We start from the raw sequence: 15,224 nt of genomic DNA on the forward strand, positions 1-15,224 counted from the left end.
TCGGGGGAAATTGCGTGAGAAAATCGAGAAAGTTTCGCTGGCTTAGTGCAGGTGGTGGTGGCAGATTAGCAACTTTCCTCGTTGGCCACGCTATTCTGGCTGCAAAAAAAATAAAATGTAAAAACACAACAACAAAATTGGCAATCATTTGTAAACAATGTGTGTGAGGTGGGGTTACCGAAATACTATTGACTGTTTTGGCCGCTGAGAGGTAAGAAATACGGCGCGCATGACCCACTTTCGAGCCATGTTTATTTCTTTTACTTGTGCTGCCTGTTGCCACTCTGTCGCTCTCTCTTTCTAAACAACTTTTTAGGCAAATTAGCAGCTGCAAAGGCATTGAAAGTTGCTTAACCACTTGCCGAAAAAAAAACAGAACCAAAAAAAGGAATATAACCAGAACCAGAACCTTACAGAATTGGTTATTACGTAGCCCAACAATGGCAACAAGTTGTGTCTAGATTGCAGGCAATTTCAAGATAACTCTCGAAAACACTCTCGACAAACACTTTCAATGCCAAATCGGCAACGGCTAACTGGGTCAGCACTTTTCTATATGCGTGCTATTGAATTGTTTTTCGCTAGCCTTAACATTTTCTAGTGATTTTCTTCTCAAATAATCTCAAATTCTCAAGCCTTGCCTGATCATTCAATTAGTTAATCCATCTTCACTGCTGTCTTCCGCGTTTAGTGTCAAAGTGCAAAATTGTCTGCAATTAATATGCAACGTCAACTGTGCAGCAGCAAAGTCAACAAAAAGCGTTTCACGTTAAAGGCTTAGCTTCTCTTAACCGTGGTTTAATTATACCAAAGTGTAGTTAATTATTAATTTTAGTAGACTATTATTTTCACAGGAAATCACCTCCAGCTGAGGTAGTTTTTTCAGTTAATAATTAACACACATTATAAGTTATAATTTATAACACACCCATTAAAACTACCTTATTTATGATTTTTAATCTACATTTTCTTTTGTCTCTTTGCGAAAAATATTCATTGATTTATTATGAGCTATATAAAAGCTTTAAAACGTTTTATGCAAACTCAATGATCTTACTGCTCCACCTTTGCTATTTTTTCCTTTTCTTTCCTTTCAATTTTAATTTCCGGCTTAAAATTAAAATATTTATGATGGCAAAGAATAGAAATATTTATAAAATGATAGTGATATAATAGGTTTAGATATGATAATAGGGAACCAAAAACGATCTTCATTTAAATACAAAGAAATACATATATTAAAGCTTACTGTAGGGCTTTTTTGATTCGGTTTTTAAAATTGTTGAAGTGATTATTATAATCAAAATAGGCACATATTTATCTGTCTTACCCACTGTGCCCCGCATCAGCTGCATTATGTCTATGGAACCTTAACTCAGCAACTTTGCAGCTGCCTGACTAACTGCACTTTGTGCCATGAGTTTGTGGCTTTGGCTATAGATTCAGGTTCAGCCCCGACTTGGCCTGCAGTCACAATCCTCGACAACAAAGTCGTTGTTGATTTTGTTGACACTGCTAACGGATGCTGGGATGTTGGCTCAGCTGCATAATGCAATCCTTTTGCCCAGTCACTTATCAGTCATTTGTGGAGTCGCCGTTTTTTTTTTTCTTCTATTTTTTACTTGCTTTGCGGTTGGACGTGTACCTTGCATAATGGACAAACGTGAGAAAATGTTTTGCAAAGAAAGTGTGAGAGATATTGGGTTTACTCAATGGAGCAGATAGGTGTCGGTGGATTCGAGTGCGGGGCAACCAATAGGTTTCATTATGCGATTTATTTCATGTGGAGCACTGTGCGCGACAAAAGACCAACCACGTAGTGACGCCGGCGATAATCATGATGTAATGAGCCCAGGCCCAGTTTTTTTTTTATTTTTCTTTATTGGTATTTTTGGGAAAGTGCCCCAATGGCAAACGCACACGTGTGCTGACCGCATCGAAACCCCAAACTAAACCTCAAACCGCTTCCTCTTGTCATTCCAGCTCACCGACGAGGTGGTGCGCAAGAAAACCGAATACCAAAAACATTTGGAGGGCTACAAGGCGCTGCGCACGCGCTTCGAGGAGCACTACATAAAAGGTGAGTGAGATGTCCTTGGTATCAGTTTCCTAAATGGGGATCCAAGTTAACGCACTAAAAATAATTTAAAAAAAATATTTTAGCTTACGTTCCAAAAGTTTAATAAATTGTACATATTAATTTATCTTTATGTTCATAATGACAATTACCAAAAAATGCAAACAAATTAAAAATATTTTAATGAAATATATTGGCTTATAACTTAAAAAAGAGATCCCCCATTTTATTTCTAAAGTTCATAAATTTTTAAAAGCCATAAATAAATAATTCATTTCTAATACACTATTTTAGAACCATGTTTTAATACAAGATTAAAAATTTATAAAACTAATAATATTATCTTGCCTTGTCCACACTTACGTTTATATTTTTACAACAGTATTCATTTTTTAAAATTATTAGTTCAATTAAATGTTTCTTAATTATCGTCGCATTTTAAAATATAGTATATCACCTTAATAAAACCCTTATTTTAATATCTGAGTTAACCATATATTGTTCCGAGTGCTTTACTGATTTTTCTTAAATTTCAGCACCCAGTCGCAGTGGCCGCAAGCTGGACGATGTGCGTGACAAGTACCAGAAGGCCTGCCGCAAATTGCACCTCACACACAACGAGTACGTGCTGTCCATCACGGAAGCCATCGAAGTGGAGAAGGACTTTCGCACCGTTCTGCTGCCGGGACTGCTGGAGCATCAGCAGTCCGTCCAGGAGAGCTTCATCCTGCTGTGGCGCAACATCCTGCAGGAGGCGGCCCAATATGGTGATCTCACGGCCGACAAATACAAGGAGATCCAGAAACGCATCGACACTGTGATAGGGGCCATCAATCCGACCGAGGAGTACGGCGAGTTCACCGAGAAACACAAGTGGGTGATAACCTCTTATCATAAAGATAACCATACTGATATTGTATCTATTTTGTATACCTAGAACCTCCCCCACAACGCCGCTGCTCTTCCAGTTTGATGAGACGCTCATTGAAGATATACCCGGCAAATTACAGTCTAGCACCTTGACGGTAGACAATCTCACAGTGGACTGGCTAAGAAATCGTCTGCAGGAACTGGAGGGTGCCGTCAAGGATTGCCAGGAGAAGCAGCTGAAGATGATCGAGCATGTGAATGGTGGCTCACCGGTGGCTAATGGCAGCATTATATCCAACGGCAGCAACACTTCCAATGGCATTCAGTCTAATAAAGATAGTCAATGGTGAGGAAAAGTCTTAGAAACGTTGTACACTGTTTGTGTGGCGGCAGAGAATGAGCAGTACTTTTCCCAGTGCTCGGTTCTTATATAAACTATTTTTAAAATATTTATAATTGCAACTTCCCTTGTATAGCCGCCAGTCGAAGGACCTAAATGCATTGCGCTGCCAGGAGAAGCAAAAGCAGAAGCTGGTGGACATGATCAAGTGCGCCCTGAACGAGGTGGGCTGCGAGGAGCTGCCCTCCGGCTGCGATGATCACCTGACCCTCGAGCAGAACTTCATCGAAAATGGCTATAATAACGAACAGCAGGTGAGTTTCCAGTCTTAAGCTACACCCCTAATCCCTAGTGGTTTTGGTTAATTTTAAGACGTAGGTGGTCATGGTCTAACTAATGAATGTATGATGAAACCATTTCTTTCTCTCTGGATGCTGCCCACTATCCATCTCACAATAAACCCATGAAATACACCCGAAACCTAACCCATTAGCAGAGGTCCAACTCCACCAGTTCACCAGGTCTGGGCATTATGAACGAGCTGATGCGACGAGGGGGGGTTTTAACGCTCTTGCGTGGCAGGGGTCGCCACTTTAAGCGTAAGAGTACCCCCCAGCCTGCGACGCCCATGACGAGATCGCGTCAGGGACGCTTCAACAAGATGCAGCCGCGATCCCAAAGCCTCGGATCCTTGTCGGTAATTAGGGATGCGATTGGGCCAAGTCCTGCACGTTACGAGCCCATTACTAACCATCGTTTGCGCCAGGCGGCCAGTGTTCATTATTTGGGCGAGGAGATCGCCTCCAGTTCCACCATTAATCCGCCCGAGTTGCCCCGCTTGCGGCGCACCCAATGTTCCATGTTGTGTTTGGGCGAGGACGAGGAGGAGCCTGTCGTTATCCTTGCCTCCTCGCCCGCCCCTCTCGCCCAGCTAACCGCTGCTGTCCTTACTAACACCAATAACAATCATATCTATGCGGATCTGGAGTTGGACAGAAAGAGGGAGGCCTCACCAAGTCCCGAAAGCGATGGGGAAGAGGGTAATCATCAAGCCGTCGATAAAAAAGATCAAATACAAATAGAAATAAACCAGACGGCGCCGCAGAACTCCATAGATGCCCATCTGGATAGGATCGATGAGATAAATAGAGTGCTAGATGATCGCCTGAAGCGCACTCTGCAGCCTAGCGATGATGTGAATGCCATCGAAAGTGCCGAGAATGAGAATCATATACAAACTAGGCAGCTGCCCAAAGATCCAGATAGCCATACGAAACGCAGTTCCAGTTCCAGTTCCGAGTGTCGATCCTCCAAGGATACGAGTCACTCCAAGAAACGTTCACTATCCTTCACACAGAAATCCATTAGCAACATATTCAGCAATCTCAAGGAGTTCTCCAAGAGTCCGCTCGTTAGGATGGGTAAAAATCACACCCTCAACGAAGAACAGGATGCGGAACGAGTCCAAACGAATCCACAGCATTCCAGCAGCAGTGATTGCCCCACAAACAGTAGCAGTTCCAGCAGTAATAATAATACCAATAATAATAACAATAATAACAATCACAGTGCCTCACAGTCGACGATCATAACGAGCACGATCACCACCACTATAACGACTACAACGACCACGACGCCGTCCAAGGAAAACTCAAGACTGAAATTCAAGGTGCCCAAGATCCAGAAAAAATCGAAGGCCATCCGCAATACATTCCGTTCCAAGTTGCTAAATTTCCAGCTGAAGCGCTCTAAGCCCTGTAAACAGTGCACCAAACGGCGACGCATCCATCCTAGCAAGAGTGTCTTTGATTTTGCCCGGGAATTCGAGACGGATCAACCAGCTGGTTCTGTGGGGGAAGAACAATTCTGCAACTGTCCTACAGTGAGCCAGAAAACACCAAAGCCATCCGTCCAAATAGCCGGCCATAAAGATAGATCCTTCGAGTCCAGTTCGGGGGATTTGGAGGAGAACGAGGATCGGGACAACCAGGAGGACGACGAGGACAGTGACGACGTGCTCAGCATGAAGGATCACTGCTACTGTGTGCCCAGCCTGGCGGCCAGTGTGAGTTCCCCGTATCCGTATCCGAGAAAACCGCACCCACCGCATCGAGAGTATCTAAGCCAACTGGGCGCCACATGACGCCACCTCACAGAATCGAAAAACCGCATCGCTTTGCTTGCCCCTTCAATTTGCATGTCTGATGGATTGTGCATGTTTCGCGCTCACGCTCAATGTATTGAAAGCATGTGGGGGAAAGAGCTTTTTATAGAGCGGGTGCCAAAAATAAAACACAGGGTGACCTTAGCCAAGACTCATAAGGGGGTAGGTCGACTAGTCAGTCTGTATCTTGTTTTTCTTACTATTTTTTAACTGGTTCAAACAATTCTAACTAAAGTAATTAAAAGGTATATCATTTCTTTCTGATAGGGATCAGTTTTAGAACATTTTCTTTTTGAAAATTTCAAAAGGGTTCCAAAGACTTTATAAGAAAAAATAATACAAATTATTAAAAATTCCAGCAAAACTTAATATAACATCAGAATTTTCCTTTATGACTGATATAGAGTATTTTCATTTTCAAAATTTCAAAAAGTGTATTCAAAATCGAGACTGTTTTCGAATTTCTTTCACCCTTCCAATTGCTAAAATTACTTGTGCGTGCCAACGAGAAAGAGCGAAAGTGACCGAGAGGCAAGTTCAGACGAGAGTATAAAGCGATTATATCTTTTAGTTCTCACAGATCGGGCGAGCGGTTTGGATACCGACCAGTAGTCGCCATTAATCTAGTCCATTGAAATGTTTGGCGTCTGTTGTTTGGCCAGTGAAAACTTGGAGATCCATCACATTCGTATCCGACAGAACGCGTGACTTTTTCAGTTTCGGTTTCTTCCGTGAGAAAATTGCGCAAGTTCAAGTAGTTTTTTGGGGCATCTGGTAGTTCCATGATGAGCAGTTCCGGGCACAGCAGCAACTACGCCGGAGCCGAAAGTGGGGGAATTTTCGAGACAATTGTCTTTACGGGTCGTCCCGTACCGCCTGCTCGCAAAAAGCGACCAAAATCCAAAGTATTTGTGAGTCACTTGACTGGTCAACCTTGAACGTAGATCCATATTTTCCCCCCGTGTGTCTAGTAACAATATATGTATTTCTGATTTAATATGCCTTTTTAGCCTACAGTATTTAAAAAATAATTAATTTGTATAAGTATACCTTGTGTATAAGTATCTTGAAGCTACTGCAATTTCGTCAGAGCCAATTGCACCCACGCATTTCCGTTCCCCGTTTGGAAATGTTGAAATGGCGTGCTAACCGATTCTATTTTATTTTCCCTCATTTATTTCTCGTTTTCTGCATGCTTTCACTAATCTTTTTGGCTAAGACGTGGGTATATGGATTTTGCTAATTATCCGGATCTTGCAGATATCGCTCTCCACAAATCGTCCACTTTACGAGGAGGAATGGTTCCACGGGGTTCTGCCGCGTGAAGAGGTGGTTAGACTTCTGAATAACGACGGGGACTTCCTGGTCCGCGAAACGATTCGGAATGAGGAGAGCCAGATTGTGCTGAGTGTGTGCTGGAATGGCCACAAGCACTTTATTGTCCAGACCACCGGAGAGGGCAACTTCCGGTTCGAGGGTCCGCCCTTTGCCAGCATCCAGGAACTCATTATGCACCAATATCACTCCGAGTTGCCGGTGACAGTGAAATCCGGTTCAATACTCAGGAGACCCATTTGTCGGGAACGCTGGGAGCTGAGCAACGATGATGTGGTGCTTCTCGAGAGGATTGGCAGGGTAAGTTTACCAACAGTTACCCAATCGTTTGATGTTTATTAAATATTATTATTTGCAGGGCAACTTTGGAGACGTCTATAAGGCTAAGCTGAAGTCCACTAAACTCGATGTAGCCGTCAAAACCTGCCGTATGACCCTGCCCGACGAGCAAAAGCGTAAATTCCTTCAGGAGGGCCGCATCCTTAAGCAATATGATCATCCCAATATCGTTAAATTAATTGGCATTTGTGTGCAGAAGCAGCCCATTATGATTGTCATGGAATTGGTGCTGGGTAAGTTAAAAAACAAGTATTCCTAGAATTACTCCACATTAAATTGAATGTTAAGATTGTATTTTCAAGAGATTGTGATGTATTATTAAAACAAACTAAAATTGTCATAGAGATCATTTTCTTATACAGTTAATATTTTCTTATACAGTTGTAATACCTATTTAAACTATACATTTCAGGTGGTTCCCTGCTTACTTACTTGCGTAAGAACTCCAATGGTCTCTCCAATCGCCAACAAATGGGAATGTGCAGAGATGCGGCGGCAGGTAAGTGGTCTAAAAACCCCATTAAGAACATTAAACTAACATATCATAATTTATTTTCTTAGGCATGCGATATCTGGAATCCAAGAACTGCATTCATCGTGATCTAGCGGCGCGTAATTGTCTAGTTGACCTAGAGCACAGTGTAAAGATCTCCGATTTTGGAATGTCACGCGAGGAAGAAGAGTATATAGGTAGGTTCCGCTATTCCAAATAAAAGAAATCATAAATTAATATGAAATATTCTTTAATAGTTTCCGATGGCATGAAGCAAATACCCGTGAAGTGGACAGCTCCCGAAGCCCTCAATTTTGGAAAGTATACCTCTTTGTGCGATGTCTGGTCCTATGGCATACTGATGTGGGAGATTTTCTCCAAGGGGGACACACCCTACTCGGGCATGAGCAATTCAAGAGCCAGAGAGCGCATCGATACGGGTAAATATTACTATCTTTAGATATAGACGTTGAATTGTAGTACAAACAAGGGTGATAGCTTATCACTGATAAGAAACTGTGTAAAATTGTACTTCTATTAAGAAATTCACCTTTTCATTTCATAGTAATTAATCTATAATTTATTTCTTTAGGTTACCGAATGCCAACTCCAGAAAACACGCCTGCGGAGATGTACCGACTGATGCTCAAGTGCTGGGCAGCCGACGCCGAGTCCCGGCCGCATTTCGATGAGATCTACAATGTGGTCGACGCACTGATCTTGCGCCTGGACAACAGCCACTGAGAGCGGCTGCATCCGGAACACTTAGCATACTCAACGTAGATTTAGTCAGCGCTTTTAAAGTACGTTACGTCCGTGGACTTAACAACGAGTTGCCTGTATTTATGAGATAGCATATACTATACATTTTACCACATAAACCATATTTATATAGAGATATATATATTTTCTAGCCATGTAAATGTAAATTTCAATATATATGTACTGTACTGTGTGTGTTTGTTTGACTGAGCATATGTAATGAATCCTTTATGTGCCAAATACCGCAAGAAGATCTTAAAAAAAAACGATAAAAACATTAAAAAAAATGATAATTGTGTGTCTGCTTGAAGAACTGCTTCGTAACCTAAGCTCATGAATTTATATATGTTTAGTTGTTTGTGTTTTAGTTTTTAAACAGAGAATCATAATTTGTAAATTATGCAATCCCTACGTTTGTCAATTCGTTTCTAGACTCTGTATTTTATGTATATTTATTTACACCTAATTTACATTTCTACTTCGACTACGATTATGTTTACTCTTATACAACTAAGCTCTAAGTTAAAGCTTTAAGTTTTGCTGCGCTGCTGAAGTGAATAAATCATATGTGTACTGTATAAAAGAGGGTCTTCTACGAATCAGAATCATTTGTGAGGGCCAGCGGGACATCGGAGAACTGAACTTTAGAGTAGAACTTCTTGAGCTCGTTCTTCAGCTCCAGACTATGGCTCCAGTCCACAGTTTCGCACACGACCTTCACCTCCACCGTGTATACATCCCGCAGCCAGGCTCTCTCGTGCATAATATCCTTGATGGAAACTCCCACGCGGACGAGCAGGGCGCAGAGATCATTGATCCCGCCGGGACGATCGCTGACCTCCACATTGAACTTGACCAGACGACCCACGGCAGCCAAGCCCCGCTCCAAGCAACGTCCAAAAACGGTGGTGTCTATGTTTCCTCCACAGAGCAGCACAACAACCCTAGAATTAGAAAGATTTTTGTTTTTAATAATATTTTTAGATCTATGTGTTCTCGCAATGTAAGTACTCACTTCTTTCCCTTCAGCTCATCGAGTTGACCTGCCAAAATGGCAGCTAGTCCTGCTCCACCAGCTCCCTCGACAACGCATTTCTCCTCCTCAACCAACCGGAGAATAGCCACTGCGATCCACTCCTCCTTGACCACCACCATGCGATCTATCAGGGGCACGGCCGTGGCATAGGCATTGTAACCCACTTTGGGAACGGCCAGACCGTCGGCCAGTGTATTCTTGATGGGAGTGTGGATGGGTCCGTTGTTGGCCATGGCCCTCGAGAAGCTGGCACATTTCTCAGACTCCACACCCTGTTAGAAAAAGATTTAAAAAAACATAAATCATAAGTTGTAAAACCCTTTCAAGGTCAATTTTTCAATGTCATGTTAGCTTTTTTCGAGTTTTAGATTTATCAGACCAAAATTTTTCACTGAATTACGTGATAACAGGGGTTACATCACTTTTTTTTCGAAAAATGGCAAAAATTAAAAATTTTCAGGTTGAATTGCCAAACGATTGGAAATTAAGCAACGAGCTCAACGAGGTATGACATTTCTCATTCTGACTTATATTTTTGTTATGGCAGCCAAAAAACTGAATTTTTATGGCGAAAAATGGGTTAAAATTTTTGTCAAAAATACAAAACTCAGATTTTTGTTAAAAATTTGACATTTTTTTCGGTTTTTCCATCGTAGTTCAGCCAAATCAAGGCGTACAGCTAAAAGACCGACTGTTTTGAACAGCTTGCTAAATATGCTAACGATCCTCATCACTTTTTGGAAAATTTATTTTTTGACCAATTTTCTCAATTTTTGTAGGGGTTACATCACTTTTTTTCGAAAAATGGCAAAAATTAAAAATTTTCAGGTTGAATTGCCAAACGATTGGAAATTAAGCAACGAGCTCAACGAGGTATGACATTCCTCATTCTGACTTGTATTTTTATTATGGCAGCCAAAAAACTCAATTTTTATGGCGAAAAAGGTTTAAAAATACAAAATTCAGATTTTTGTCAAAAACTCGACATTTTTTTCCGGTTTTTCCATCGTAGTTCAGCCAAATCAAGGCGTACAGCTAAAAGACCGACTGTTTTGAACAGCTTGCTAAATATGCTAACGATCCTCATCACTTTTTGGAAAATTTATTTTTTGACCAATTTTCTCAATTTTTGTAGGGGTTATATCACTTTTTTTCGAAAAATGGCAAAAATTAAAAATTTTTAGGTTGAAATGCCAATCGATTGGAAATTAAACAACGAGCTCAACGAGGTATGACATTCCTCATTCTGACTTATATTTTTGTTATGGCAGCCAAAAAACTCAATTTTTATGGCGAAAAAAGGGTTACATTTTTTGTCAAAATTACAAAATTCAGATTTTTGTCAAAAATTCGACATTTTTTTCCGGTTTTTCCATCGTAGTTCAGCCAAATCAAGGCGTACAGCTAAAAGACCGACTGTTTTGAACAGCTTGCTAAATATGCTAACGATCCTCATCACTTTTTGGAAAATTTATTTTTTGACCAATTTCCTCAATTTTTGTAGGGGTTACATCACTTTTTTACGAAAAATGGCAAAAATTAAACATTTTTAGGCTGAATTGCCAAACGATTGGAAATTAACCAACGAGCTCAACGAGGTATGACATTCCTCATTCTGACTTATATTTTGTTTTCCCTACATGTTAACTTTCTCTAGAAACACATCAAGAAACCATAACCTGACATTGAGAAATCGGCTCATAATGTTATGCAATAATTATTTTAAAGGAAAAGCACTTCTATACTAATCAAATACTTACAATGATCTTGGTTTTTGGGGACAGAGCCTTAACAGCAGTGGCAATTCCGGCAATCAATCCACCGCCTCCCACCGGAACTACCACAGCATCCGGTTCCGGCACCTGTTCTAGTATTTCCAGCCCGATGGTTCCCTGGCCGGCCATAATGTGCGTATGATCGTAGCCATTCACGTACAGCAGGCCCTCCTCCTTGGACATTCGCATGGCTAATGACTTGGCCTCACCCATATCATTGCCATCGACAATGACGCGGGCCTTGTAGTTCCGGCACTTCTGGATCTTCATAATAGGAGCTGCCTTGGGCATCACCACAGTAACTGGGATATTGAGCTTCCAGCCGTGATAACATAATGCCTGGGCGTGATTTCCCAAGGAGGCACTGATCACTCCCGTTCGCTTCTGCTCCTCCGTCAAAGATAACAACGCATAGCGGGCACCACGCTCCTTGAAGCTGTCAAAATTTTGAATTGGGTATATCAGTCACGTGTCATTCACGAAATCAAATATCAATTAGCAACAACTATTAATTAAAGCCAATCGAACCTTATCGGCCAATTAAAGCCTATCTTATCGGATCTTCAACTTTTATGTGTAGCCAAATTTATCACCGAAATTTTGTCGTAATAATAGAAATGCGCTGTACTCAATTAAACTGGGATCCCCAAAATGGGCTCATGTGTCAACAAACAAATATAGTCACAGTCGAACTTTCGTAACATAACATAAGTTCGTTTTCATCTGTACTTTTCTAACGATTGATGGTTGTACTTGACTACTTATTAAAAATAGAAACTGCCTCTTATCAAAGTACGGAAAATCACACCCCCAGACAATATTTCTAATATACGCATTGATTAAAGATCATTTTAATATAAACAATATCAATTCCGAACTGAAAATGCACCTTGGACCTATATTCGCTATTACAATTTCAATGAGTAAGCAACGAAATACACAACAAATCATTTAGCAACATCTATTTAAAATATATTATGAAATCTTTTATAGAAAAGCACCAAAATGGAACTCTATATTTAATGAATTAAAGATTTATTCTTGCTGGAATACTTTAAATATCTTAATTTTATCTTAATATCATACTTTTGAAATCGTTGTTTCATATAAACTAGTTTGCTTGTTTCAACTCACCTGCCAGTGTATTGCAGGAAATCTTTTTTCAAATACAACTCCATGCCGTAAAGATCCGATGATGTGGATTTCTGCAAGTAACTTTCCTTATAGGATGCACGGAAACTTGAGATATAGTAATATCTACCGGACAAGGAGTGCGTTCTACGCCACCACGGATGAGGAAGGCAGCCGATGTGACATCGTGAAAGGAAATGCGTTGCGGCTGCTCTGGGTTACAGAAGGGATCGACGATTTCCTCAACGCCTCCAGAAACGTGTCTGGGTCTCTTGAGGGCCTCCAATTTTCCATTGACAGCGGTTCCATTAGCCTTGATAGCCAAACCATTTGGTTCCTTGGGCGTTTCCGTCTTCACTGCCTGGGACATTGCACCTTAAAATCAGTCTAGGACCTCCGCCGATAACTGCTCGCTGAATACTGATGAATGCGACAATAATCGGAACTGGTATATATAGGCGAGTGGATGAGGAGACTCTATATTGGGTCGTAAATACGGCACCTTTGCGTTTCAATTGCCGGCTGGTCACTTTATGGGGCCTGGCCTGACGACGAACTGATAAGAGCTGCTCTGGCAGCCGCCAACAAAACAATAACAACGATAACGTTTGTTCGTGTTTTCCCTCTTTTTGGCAACATCAAAATTATTTCCATCTCGATAGGAAAAAAAGTCCCTAAGATGTAGGGTTTCTGTATCAAATGCAGGTCAAAACCGATAAGAAAGTAGCCGATCTTATCTCAATCAACAGTGGAAATATTTTAAAATATGGAAATTTTTTAGGAACTGGGATCTTGAAAATCTGTTTACGTTTTATTAGAATTATTATTCTGTACCTTTTATAAACATACTTGTTTAGTAGCATTTATTATGCTTAACTTAATATATAATCTTTTATTTATAAACATTAAATATTAGTGTTATTATGTTAAAGTTGTGGCCGTAGATGATTTGTATTCATGCTGCCCTAACATTTCATTCGAAATTTTCGAATTGCATCTTTCTAAACAAAAGTCGTACGAGCCCCCAGTTTCTTTTTTTCGGCTCGTAATAAAAACCAAGTGATAAGTAAGGATTCATAAGACACGCCCATTTATTATTGCCAAAAGAACCAAGATTATCTTATCAGCGGGAAATTAAAATGATAAGAGATGCTACCAAAATAACAACATGGCTTAGGGGTCAAAGGCCAACCAGTTGGCCGGATTGGTAACTGTCATTTGCTCAACTTGCTCCAAAGTAACTCCGCGATCAAACATTCTCGGCAGGATGTTGGTGTGGATGTGATGATAGCCATGACCGCCATAGGAAGTCTAAAAATAAAGATATTCATATAGAAGAGATTTACAATCGATTTAATTTTAGCCAACCAATCGATGTTTAGTGTGGATGTCGTGGGACATGAGCAGCTTGTCCACCAAACCCTCTTTGATGAGCTTTATCAGGTTGTCGATTCGTTGGCCATCGGAGATCATGTCCACACTGGTATTGAGCTGATAGAAGGAGCACTCGGTGCCAAATAGATCGTACTGAATGTAGCAACCCAGTTTGGCAAACTCCAGCAGCTCATCGACGTCGAAAAGTGTGCCTAAAAAATAAGTTTTTAATAGGGTTGGTATGATTAAAGTCCCCATAAAACTCACGATCCAAATGGGACATGACACACTTGTCCGCTCTTCCGCCCGCCTCCAAAAAAAGTCGCATGATCTCAAATGGAGCTTTGGTCACACGATGCGGATGCATGGAAACACCACAGCCCAGGACTTCCTGGATCTCACCGGCCGCCTTAATGGAATTCTTTTCAAAATCTAAAATATAAGATCATTAGAGGGTAGATCAAATGGGAAAAGCTAAGATATCAAGCATATCATCACTTATAATATGATAGATAGAAGATATAATATTTTAAAGTAAGTAGTAAGACTTACCATGAATGGGGTACACGCTTGCCACCTCCCCAATGAAACCACACTTGACCATCTTTCCGTTGACCTCCAGGCCTGTGATGATATCCTTTGAGTAGAGATCACTCATTTGCTCCACGGTTAGGCTGGCGTGATTGGCATCCTGCATGGCATGGATGTAGTGACCTGTGCCCGCTATGAAGTGAACACCCGTGCTCTTGGCCAGCTCTACAATGAACTCCAGGTTTCGCTTGAGGCCATAGCTGCTGTTCTCCACAATGCTCCCACCACCGTGCTTCTTGTAGAGCAGTACATCCTTCTTAGCCGCCTCCAAGGCTTCACCATCGTAGAATCTGACATTTTCCTTGCTGGAATATGGATAAAGCCGTACATAGCCCAAAGTGGACATGCTGATCTTGGCCTTCAGCTCGCTTTCAAAATCCGACGGCGGTGGGCGGTAGAAGTGCTCGAAATCGAGAGCCACATGCTCGTGGGTCAAAGTTCGGCCCAAAAGGTTGGGGGTAATAGTGCCCAGAACTGGATGCAAAAACAGCGGAAAATTTCATTGTCTCATGAGCTGAGATAAGGCCTAATCTTGCCCCGTACTCCCACACCCATACCAACTCACCGGTCTGTACTGTTGACATTTTTACAGCCTTCAATGTGGGTCACACTTTGAAATTTTTTCTCTTCTTGATTTAAAAGTATTTTTAGACTCGTCGGCGACCGAACGCTTCGAAAGCTAGTGGAGAACTGATCTTGAGAGTGGGTTCGCTGTGGAGTTCCCTAACCACAGATATATGTTTTTTACAGCTGCCTTGCTTGATCCCCGGACCCCATCTTATCTAGAAAATGTTTTATTGCGCACAATCAGTGATTGCAATAGGCGCAATTGTTGATCCCTTTCATTAGCTCTTATTAAAAAGCATTAAAATCTCTTTCTTAGTGCTAAGTGAAAGCAGGTGATTCTAAATGCAACCAAACTGAAGTAAACAATAAT

At 41.2% G+C, this 15,224-nt stretch overlaps 3 protein-coding genes across 9 annotated transcripts in view; 1 reads left to right on the forward strand and 2 right to left on the reverse strand.

The window, feature by feature from the left end:
* Positions 1 to 8,383, forward strand: part of FER (tyrosine-protein kinase Fer) — a 34,824-nt gene extending 26,441 nt beyond the window's left edge. For 2 of the 7 annotated variants that reach the window (XM_070996891.1, XM_065865948.2), the window contains exons 3-13: positions 1,984 to 2,080; positions 2,614 to 2,950; positions 3,015 to 3,293; positions 3,424 to 3,601; positions 3,781 to 3,984; positions 6,712 to 7,086; positions 7,145 to 7,358; positions 7,538 to 7,624; positions 7,687 to 7,815; positions 7,876 to 8,058; positions 8,211 to 8,383. In XM_070996891.1, the coding sequence (XP_070852992.1) occupies positions 1,984 to 2,080; positions 2,614 to 2,950; positions 3,015 to 3,293; positions 3,424 to 3,601; positions 3,781 to 3,984; positions 6,712 to 7,086; positions 7,145 to 7,358; positions 7,538 to 7,624; positions 7,687 to 7,815; positions 7,876 to 8,058; positions 8,211 to 8,362 (2,235 nt within the window). In that variant the 3' untranslated portion in view covers positions 8,363 to 8,383. Of the gene's footprint in view, positions 1 to 1,983; positions 2,081 to 2,613; positions 2,951 to 3,014; positions 3,294 to 3,423; positions 3,602 to 3,780; positions 5,353 to 5,993; positions 6,363 to 6,711; positions 7,087 to 7,144; positions 7,359 to 7,537; positions 7,625 to 7,686; positions 7,816 to 7,875; positions 8,059 to 8,210 lie in introns of those variants that run through there. The other 5 variants (XM_065865947.2, XM_070996890.1, XM_065865949.2 and 2 more) reach the window with 4 other exon arrangements.
* Positions 8,384 to 8,801: 418 nt separating this feature from the next.
* On the reverse strand, positions 8,802 to 12,758 carry Srr (Serine racemase). The gene is made up of 5 exons (XM_065865953.2): positions 12,453 to 12,758; positions 12,326 to 12,396; positions 11,177 to 11,627; positions 9,396 to 9,688; positions 8,802 to 9,324 (listed from the first exon to the last, which is right to left on the reverse strand). Exons 1-5 carry the CDS (start codon positions 12,690 to 12,692, stop codon positions 8,973 to 8,975), a joined length of 1,407 nt encoding a protein of 468 aa, XP_065722025.2. The 5' UTR covers positions 12,693 to 12,758; the 3' UTR covers positions 8,802 to 8,972.
* Positions 12,759 to 13,389: 631 nt separating this feature from the next.
* LOC108006967 (phosphotriesterase-related protein) lies at positions 13,390 to 15,009 on the reverse strand. Its single transcript, XM_036817228.3, has 5 exons — positions 14,853 to 15,009; positions 14,249 to 14,761; positions 13,964 to 14,128; positions 13,691 to 13,908; positions 13,390 to 13,633 (listed from the first exon to the last, which is right to left on the reverse strand). The coding sequence occupies exons 1-5, from the start codon at positions 14,869 to 14,871 to the stop codon at positions 13,496 to 13,498; spliced, it is 1,053 nt and encodes a 350-aa protein (XP_036673123.3). The 5' UTR covers positions 14,872 to 15,009; the 3' UTR covers positions 13,390 to 13,495.
* Between the last annotated feature and the right edge of the window lie 215 nt (positions 15,010 to 15,224).

The sequence above is a fragment of the Drosophila suzukii genome, chromosome 3 (genome assembly GCF_043229965.1).
Source record: "Drosophila suzukii chromosome 3, CBGP_Dsuzu_IsoJpt1.0, whole genome shotgun sequence".
NCBI lineage: Eukaryota > Metazoa > Arthropoda > Insecta > Diptera > Drosophilidae > Drosophila > Drosophila suzukii.

Bases quoted from the DNA above. Each gene is read 5' to 3' on its own strand.
- LOC108006967 (XM_036817228.3), bottom strand. The intron at 13,909-13,963 runs GTGAGTTTTATG...CTTATTTTTTAG, and splicing joins TGTCATGTCCCATTTGGATC to GCACACTTTTCGACGTCGAT. The intron at 13,634-13,690 runs GTTGGCTAAAAT...CTTTATTTTTAG, and splicing joins TCCACACTAAACATCGATTG to ACTTCCTATGGCGGTCATGG.
- Srr (XM_065865953.2), bottom strand. From the start codon at position 12,692: ATGTCCCAGGCAGTGAAGACGGAAACGCCCAAGGAACCAAATGGTTTG. The intron at 12,397-12,452 runs GTAGATATTACT...AGTTACTTGCAG, and splicing joins TAGAACGCACTCCTTGTCCG to AAATCCACATCATCGGATCT. The intron at 11,628-12,325 runs GTGAGTTGAAAC...AAATTTTGACAG, and splicing joins TTCCTGCAATACACTGGCAG to CTTCAAGGAGCGTGGTGCCC.